The sequence below is a fragment of the Octopus sinensis genome, unplaced genomic scaffold (genome assembly GCF_006345805.1).
Source record: "Octopus sinensis unplaced genomic scaffold, ASM634580v1 Contig12351, whole genome shotgun sequence".
NCBI lineage: Eukaryota > Metazoa > Mollusca > Cephalopoda > Octopoda > Octopodidae > Octopus > Octopus sinensis.
This window is the reverse complement of record NW_021832595.1, coordinates 93707-102498: the sequence shown is the minus strand read 5'-3', so window position 1 is coordinate 102498 and position 8792 is coordinate 93707. Positions and strand designations below refer to the sequence as shown.

The 8792-nt window shown below is 38.7% G+C and overlaps 1 protein-coding gene across 2 annotated transcripts in view; it reads right to left on the bottom strand.

The window, feature by feature from the left end:
- Positions 1–327: 327 nt before the first annotated feature.
- The window catches only part of LOC115229286 (protein mono-ADP-ribosyltransferase PARP14-like), a 55820-nt gene continuing 47355 nt past the window's right edge, over positions 328–8792 (bottom strand). The window contains exons 7-8 of one of the 2 annotated variants that reach the window (XM_036499167.1): positions 5956–6010; positions 328–599 (exon numbers count right to left, since the gene is read on the bottom strand). In XM_036499167.1, the coding sequence (XP_036355060.1) occupies positions 343–599; positions 5956–6010 (312 nt within the window). In that variant the 3' untranslated portion in view covers positions 328–342. Of the gene's footprint in view, positions 609–5955; positions 6011–8792 lie in introns of both variants that reach the window. The other variant, XM_036499166.1, reaches the window with a different exon arrangement.

The following is an 8792-nucleotide window of genomic DNA, read 5'->3' as shown; positions in this document are numbered from 1 at the left end:
CACATACAGTTGTGATGCATGTGCCTGTTGTACTCTTATCAGTCATGATGGGTATACTGGGCTTCATATATTTTACCCCAGTATCACTTTGATGGCATGCACTGCTCTTTCACTTAATAATAGTAATAATAATAATAATACATTCATACTGAAAAACGAGATCAAGCAAGCTTTTACTCTTTTGCTCAACATGTGGTTTCTGTCCATGCTGGGAAACCAACAATCTATGGGACCCAAAACACTGTGTTGGCATCAACTGCCCACATTCTCAGTTTTTTCCCTCCATTATGTAACTTAGGTCTCTAGTTGAAACCTGGTCGGAAATTGAAAATAAAATGCAATTCAATCAGAAAATGATGACAATAATAAATAAACAAGCGAATAAATAAAAACTCTGTAATATTGTGGATAACTTACTCGAGATTCTGTTAAATTTGTATCAAATGGTATTTCCTCAGTGGTCAACAGAGAAAGGTATTCTTTTTTAACAGTTTCTATAGCATTGTCAAGATTTTGGTATTTAGCAAAGAATTTCAAGGTGACACCATCATCGTGTTGACCAGTAGAGACATTATCTTCTATTTCTTCATCTTCGTCATCTTCATCATCTGAAATAAAAGAAATATTCATTTTGTCAAAGAAAAATAACCAAGCAATCAGCAGAAGACTTCTTGTGTTGACACTTCAACATTCAATATTAATTCTAGTGTTCTTTGCTTTTCTGTTTAGCGAAGAGGTGTCAATTCCTGAGATAATGAAGTTAACCTGAAAAAGACTATCATCTTATCCCTGTGGGGAGTGATATCAACTGCTCTTTAATTATTGCTATACATCACCATCTAGTACATATGTACATATTTACAATATGACTATTTCAGACCACTGCTACCATCCTGGGACTCTGCATAGTGAATGATATCGAGTGTTGTTAAAATTATTTCTTCTTTGTTTGTATTCAAATTTCAAATCTCTCTAATTCATCATCATCATCATCATCATCATCATTGTCGTCATCATCGTCATCATCGTTGTCATCATCATCATAGTTGTCATCATCATCATCGTCATCATCATCATCATCGTCATCCTTATCATCATCATTGTCATTTAAAGTCCATTGTCCATGCTGGTATAGATTGGATAGCTTGACCAGGGCAGATAAGCTGAGGGGCTGTAACAGAGTCCATTCTGATTTTTCTATAGCTGGATGCCCTTCTTAACGCCAACCACTCTGGGAGTGTAATGGGTGCTTTTACATACCACTGGCATGGGTGCCATTTGTGTGACACCAGTATCTGCCATGACTATGATTTCACTCAGCATGATGGGTCTTCTCAAGTATGGCATATGGTCAAGGGCCTCAGTCATTTGTCATTGCTGCATTGAGGCCCAACACTCAGAACGTGATTTTACATGCTGACAGTAAAGGTCATGCCCTTGTCTCCTGTCTTCTTGGGTCTACCTCTACCACAAGAGCCATGACTGCTGAAAACATGTGTAGGCTTGAAAGAGACGGGGTTAGTATGATCCGCTGGATGTATAATGTCAGTGTCCATACACAACAGAGTGTGAGCACCCTGAGAGAAAAGAAGCATCAAATGTAGTGTGCAAGAGAGGTGTCTATGTTGGCACAGTCATGTGTTACGTATGGATGAGGACAACTGCATGAGGAAGTGCCACACCCTAACTGTGTAAGGAACCTGTAGAAGAGGTAGACCCAGGAGGACATGAGATGAGGTGGTGAAGCATGACCTTCAAACATTGGGCCTCACAGAGGCAATGACAGGAAACCGAGACCTTTGGAGATATGCTGTGATTGAGAAGACCTGACAACTAAAGTGAGATCACAGCCATGGCCAATGCCAATGTTGCATGCCTGGCCCATTTAAGAGTACCTTTGATGTGTCGGGCGATATGATATGCTCAAGAAAACCTGTTGAGTCAAGTAAAACCAAAATCATAGCTGTGGCCAGTGCCCCTTAACTGGCTCCCGTTCTGGTGGCATGTAAAATGCATCATTGGGTTTCAGTTGCACAAGTTCTCCTTGATTGTCTTGAGAACGATGAAAACTTTTTGAAAACAGTCATAACAAGTGATAACTCGTGAGTTTATGGCTATGACCTTGAAACAAAGGCTCTGTCTTTGCAGAAGAAGACCCTCAACCTCTCTGAGACCAAAGAAAGCATGACTTGAAGCAATGTGAAGACACTGTTGACCGTTTCCTTTGACTACAAGGCGATTTGTTCATCATGAGTATGCTCCATCTGGTCAGACAGTAAACAAGGAGTACTTCTGTGACATTTTGTAGCATTTGCCAGATGCTATTCATTGGAAAAGGCCACAGTTGGATGCATCTGGTGAGTGGTAATTGCACCATGACAATGCACCTGCCCATTCAGTGCAGTTTGTGCAACAGTTTTTGGCTAGGCACAGGATTCTCAAGGTCTGGCAGCCACGGTATTTCCCAGATCTCGCCCCTTCTGACTTTTTCCTCTTACCAAAAATCATTTGAAAGGAAGGTTTCAGGATGTCAAAGAAATCAAAGTGAATGCAAGAAGGCTGCTACTGATTATCCCAGAAAACGAGTTCCAGGAATGCATCCATCACTGGAAACAGTGCTGGATTAAGTGTGTGACTTCTGAAGGGGATTATTTTGAAGAAGATTAAATGCCAAATTGGTATGTATTGCAGTTTTGTTTTTATAGCCCCAGTCCGGATACTTATTGATCAGAACTCGTACAATCGTATTGTATAATACCTAACATGCATTTTAGTTCAGACATGTACAAATAATTCATTATGCACTGAAATTATAAATACACCCCAAAAGGTTGACAAGTAATTAAATATATATTCACTTCTCATGCCTTCTGATTTTTTATGGTTTATATATATGTATATATATATATACTGTTGTGTCTGGGTATGTGCCTTATAATCCGAAAGCGAAATCCAAGAACGAAATATATATATATGTATGTATGTATCCCCATGGTGGCATGTAAAAAGCACCATCTAAACATGGCCAATGCTAGTGCCACCTTGACTGGCTCCCATGCCAGTGGCACATAAAAAGCACCATCTGAACATGGTCAATGCCAGCTCCTCAGGCCCCTGTGGTGGTGGCATGTAAAAAGCACTTACTACACTCTCGGAGTGGTTGGTGTTAGGAAGGGCATCGAGCTGAAGAAACACTGCCAGATCAGATTGAGGCCTGGTGCAGCCTCCTGGCTTGCCAGAACCCAGTCGAACCGTCCAACCCATGCTAGCGTGGAAAACGGACGTTAAACGATGATGATATATATATATATATATATATATATATGTTGGATCATCCCATAAGTAATGTGATTTCTTTCATTTGCATGAACCAAAGTTAGAGGGGTATGGGATAAACTACCTGCATTAACTTGCTATCAAAGCAGGTAGTAATTTTACCTTTTACTTATTCTTAGTGCAAGTTTTGAAGAGTGCAGTTCGATTTTAACAGTTATTTTTTCAAAGCTATAATGACAGAGGCAAAGGAGCATATTCGCCATATTTTGCTTTATGAGTTCAATAAAGGCAACAACACAATGGAAAGTGCAAGAAATATTGATGCAGTGGAAAATAATGTCAGAAGTGATGCTGTTGAGAATGATGAATGGATGTCAAATGAAGTGGTTTCAAGAGAAGGATAACTGGTAGCACTAAGCAGGTATAAAATATGTGCAGACTTTTGTTACTAACAGAAGTAGAAGGTCTCTGAACATTCTCAAGCTGGTTTTTTTTCTAGCAACTATACTTTCAGTACATCCACCTCCACTGCTAATTAATCTACCTAAAGAGCAGAAGCAATCTGCTACCTCTAGGTACACTGTATGGAATTTCTACATACACCTTTTCTATATATTGAAGCGACTACAGTCCTGTCTGTTTGCCTACTTTGGTCTTTGCTAAGTTGACTCAGAGGCCCTTTCACATTATGCAACAAACACAATAACAATTCAACATAAACAAGGAATAATATATAAACATATATGAAACACAATAATTTAAGCAAAATATAATTTAATTCAAAGACCTGGAAAGCATTTAAGGAAAGCAACCCATGTGGAGGGGGAAATCAACTTAGCTAAGTCGAACCAGAAAGTTGAACCAGAATATCCCAACAATATTGACTTTCTGCCACTCATTCAAACTGCTATATTCAAAGGTGCAGGACAAAAAGATAAGGTGGTGTTCTGGCAGAACTGTTAGCATGCTGGGTGAAATGCGTAGCCATATTTCGTCTGCCGTTACATTCTGAGTTCAAATTCAGCCGAGGTCAACTTTGCCTGTCATCCTTTCGGGGTTGATAAATTAAGTACCAGTTACGCACTGGGGTCGATGTAATCGACTTAAACCATTTGTCTGTCCTTGTTTGTCCTCTCTGTGTTTAGCCCCTTGCGGGTAGTAAAGAAACATATATTCAAAGGTACAACTGGACAAATTTACTATTATCCCAAGGATGAAATATTCCACATCCTCTACAAAATTGCACATTAGTGGTTCATGGATAGCTCATGTGATTCTTTTGCTAGTGTTCTCTTGTATGGGTGTTGCACAAAATCAGAGCAGAGTCCATCTCCTCTTCATTCAACTTGCGGATGCTTAATTTTGTCTTCTTTTGGTGCACATGATGGCTCCATCAGTTCTTCTTTTGTTTCACAAAGAACTGTGAACTTCAATTGAGTGAATCTGGGGTGTGAGGGTGGTGGTGGTGGTGGTGGTGGATTCTCCTTATATGTTTCTCTTGTCTGTACTGTGTCTCCTTGTCACATCTCTTCTGGAAACTTGGTGCATCCAAAGGCACCCACAAGTATTTCTAAGGTTGTATGTGACATGTTGTACCCCACATCATTTGGGTAATTAGTTTTAAGTTGTCACAGTTAATTATTGTAGTCTTTACGGTTAAGCGTGACATGAGGCTCAGCCTTCCAGCAGTAGAATTATTGCTTTGTGTTCTGAACACATCATGGGTCATGGCCTTAGAATGGACTTGAGGTTTTCATGGCCCATTAGGATTTATAAATTTATACTGACCCTTCCTGAGTAAGGTTACCTTTGCACTCTCTACTAACCCTATAAAGGTGACAACAGACGAGGGATCAAGGTCACTGTTGATGCTGTCATTGCTGTCGCTTTTGTGTCCCATTTGACAATGCAATGCATTAAGGGCCCATGAGTGAATGTTTTTTGCCCTCTTTCTACCTGCTCTCATGTCTCACCATTGGTCTTGAAGGTCAGGCAAATGGCAGCATAAGCTTTCTTCTGGTCAATGAATAAAATGTTGTTTCATACATTGGCTAATGCCTCTTTTAGTCATTGTTTTAAGGGCATGCAGAAAGCCCTTTCCTTTTTGTAAGGTAGAGGTACACTATCTTCTACCTTGCCCACCACTCCTGAATAAGTTTTTCTCATAAGGAAACAAAATCACTTGTGACACAATTTTTCCCATTCTCAGACCAAAACTTGTCCGTATTTAGAAGTTGTTGTTATTCTCACTATTAGCATTTTAATTGAGACCCTTTCTGTGTCCTGACACAACCTATGCCAGATGTTAAACGATGCTGATGATTTCTTTGATTTCTTCTCAAAAATCTTTTTTTTTAACTACAAATATCTCTTTTTTTCTTTATTTGCCTATTTTTTAAATATAATTTTAGAGGTGTTGTTCTTTGGATTTGTTGTTATTGTTGAGTACAAAACATGTCAAATTCAAAATGTTTAAAAACATACGAGGGTGAATCAAAAACTAATACCATTTATTGGGCTTCATATATTTGTACCCCAATGTCAATTTGATGGCATGTGCTCCTCTCTAACTCAATAATAATGATGATGATGATGATGATGATGATGATGGTGATCAGAAAAACTGTCCCTAGTTTCTTCCTAAATGATATTTAATATAAGAAAAAAGAAACAATTTACCTGATGTTACAGCTGAGCCATCTGCTGACATTTGTTGGAAATATTCTTTAAATTTCTGTTAAAAGTAAGCAAATAATTTATCATTACTCAATGAGAAAATAATTAATTTCTGCTAATTACAATGCAATGTTTTAACTCATTGTTTCTATCACAAATATTGTTTTAAATTAATATTTCCATTTATTGTATCATAGAATAACTTCCTATGATGGACAGGCTTTTGAATATTCTGTAGTTTGGGGAGGAATTTTTACTTACAGAATAAAAGAAATGAAATTTGCTTGTTTAAGTGACTGTAAAAAATTATTCACGGAATTGAATTTGGTATCAAGATTCCATGTTGTGTCCAAACACCAGCTCAATAATGACAAAGCTAATTTACTTTATTCTTCGTTATTTTCAAAACTAATTAAAACAAAAGAAGAATATTTGTGTTGAAATACTTTGGCTTGATGTAAATTTGTAATCCTGAAATAGAAGCTGGAGATTTTGAAGCAGTTGTTCAAAATTATCTTCTTTTTCTTGTAGCGTGACCAAATAACATTTAAAGTGAAAGGTTTTCGGGTGACATCTGGAGCAAAGACAAGGAGCGCAAGAAGGATGCTGAATGGCTGCAAGAACTGAAACAAACAGTAGTCTGTCCAAAATAGGCAGAACTAGTCATTTCAGTTAGGGAAATGAAAGAAATCAGCAAAAAAATTAGCAACTGGAAAGCACCGGGACCAGATGGGGTTTAAATCTACTGGAACAAAAGTTTTGGTGAATGTCATGCCCGAATAGTTGCGCAACTCAACACTTGGTCAAATGCTGACAAAGTAATACCAGAGTGGTTGACATTTGGTAGGACAGTGCTGTGCCTGAAAAACATTGAAAAAGGCAATACAGTAGACAATTACAGGCTGATATCCTGTTTGCCACTTATGTGGGAATTATTGACTGGAATACTCGCAGAGTCAATGTATGAACATCTGGCAAAAAATGGAGTCCTGCCACATGAGCAGAAGGGTTGCAAGCGTAAGTGCAGAGGTACCAAGGATCAACTCCTGATAGATAAAACTGTGCTCAGAGACTGCAAGAGGAGGAAAAGTAACTTAGCCATATCATAAGGCGTACGATATGATCCCACATTCTTGGATTATGGAGTGTATGAACCTATTTGGTATTGCATCGAATGTTGAGCGATTGTTTGGAGAAAGTATGACGAATTGGAGGATGGACCTGACAGCATACAGAAGAAGTTTAGGGTCAGTAGAAATTAGGAGGGGCATCTTCCAAGGGGACTGCTTGTCCCCACTGATATTTGTACTGTGCTTGATACCACTAACACTGATTCTTAGGAAAGCAAAGGCTGGGTATGTATCCAAAAGCCGCCAACAAAATGTCGACCATTTGTTATTCATGGATGACCTCAAATTTTATGGTAAAGATGAAGCCTAAGTCAGTTCCCTTGTTGATAGGGTGTATATTTCAGTGCTGATATCAGAATGGAGTTCAGATTGAGAAAGTGTGGTGTGTTAGTCTTGAGGTGAGGCAAAATCAAATGTATGGACGAGCTATCGATACCATCAGGGGATGTTATGAAGCAGATAGAAGAGACGGGCTATAAGTTCTTGGGTATTTTGGAAATGGATAAATTGATGGAAAAAGAAATGACAGAAAAATTTAGGGAGGAGTACTTGCACAGACTGAGTCTGATCCTTAAGTCGAAATTAAATGGACAGAATAAGATTGCAGCTATCAACACCTGGGCAGTTTCACTCCTTAGATATGGAGCAGGAGTAATCGCATGGACAGTAGACGAACTAAACAGCTTAGACAGAGAGACAAGGAAGTTGCTAACTAGATATGGGGCACTCCATGCAAAAAAGTGACACAGACAGACTGTATGTAGCAAGAAAAAGAGGGGGAAGAGGACTTATTGGATGCGAGCACAGCATTAGAGCAGAAGAAAACAACATAGCATGGTATGTAAACAATGCTATGGAACTGCTATTATTAGAAGTAAGAAGGTCAGGCTTGTGTAGGATGAAAGATTGCAAAGATAAAGCACTATACAAAAAATTGAAAATGAATGAAACTGAAAATAGGTGGGTTAAAAAGTAAAATGCATGGTCAATTTCATAGGGATGTTGAAGATAAGACAGACAGAGAAAAATGATGGCTGTGGATGACTAAAAGTGATTTAAAACCAAAAACAGAGACACTAATCTGTGCTGCCCAAGAGCAAGCACTAAGAACAAACTACATAAAATACAGAATAGACAACACAGCAAAAAGTGATAAGTGCAGAATCTGTGGACAAAACGGTGAAACCATATGGCATATTACTAGCCAATGTACACCACTAGCCCAGAAGAAATATATGAGACACCATGACAATATAGCCAGGCTTGTCCATTGGACACTTTGCAACAAGTATGGATTTCGTAGTCAGTCCTGGTTTAGGACTAATGTTACTGTAATTTAGTCCCAGGAGATATTGTCTCCAGCTGGCTATACGACACAATCTGATGAGATACAGTTTGGATTTGTGTCAGGCAAGAGCACAACTGATGCTATATTCATAGTTAGGCAATTTAGGAGAAATAGAAAGCCAAAGATAAACCCCTGTATCTGGCTTTTGTTGACATGGAGAAAGCCTTTGACAGGGTCCCCCACTCCCTTATCTGGTGGTCAATGCAGAAGCTAAAGATAGATGAGTGGTTGGTGAGTGCTGTACAAGACATGTACATGGATGCTATAGGTAAGGTGAAGGTTAGAAACAAGTATAGCCAAGAATTCAGGGTAAAAGTAGGAGTTCACTAATGATCAGTCCTCAGCTCCCTCTTGTTCATCAT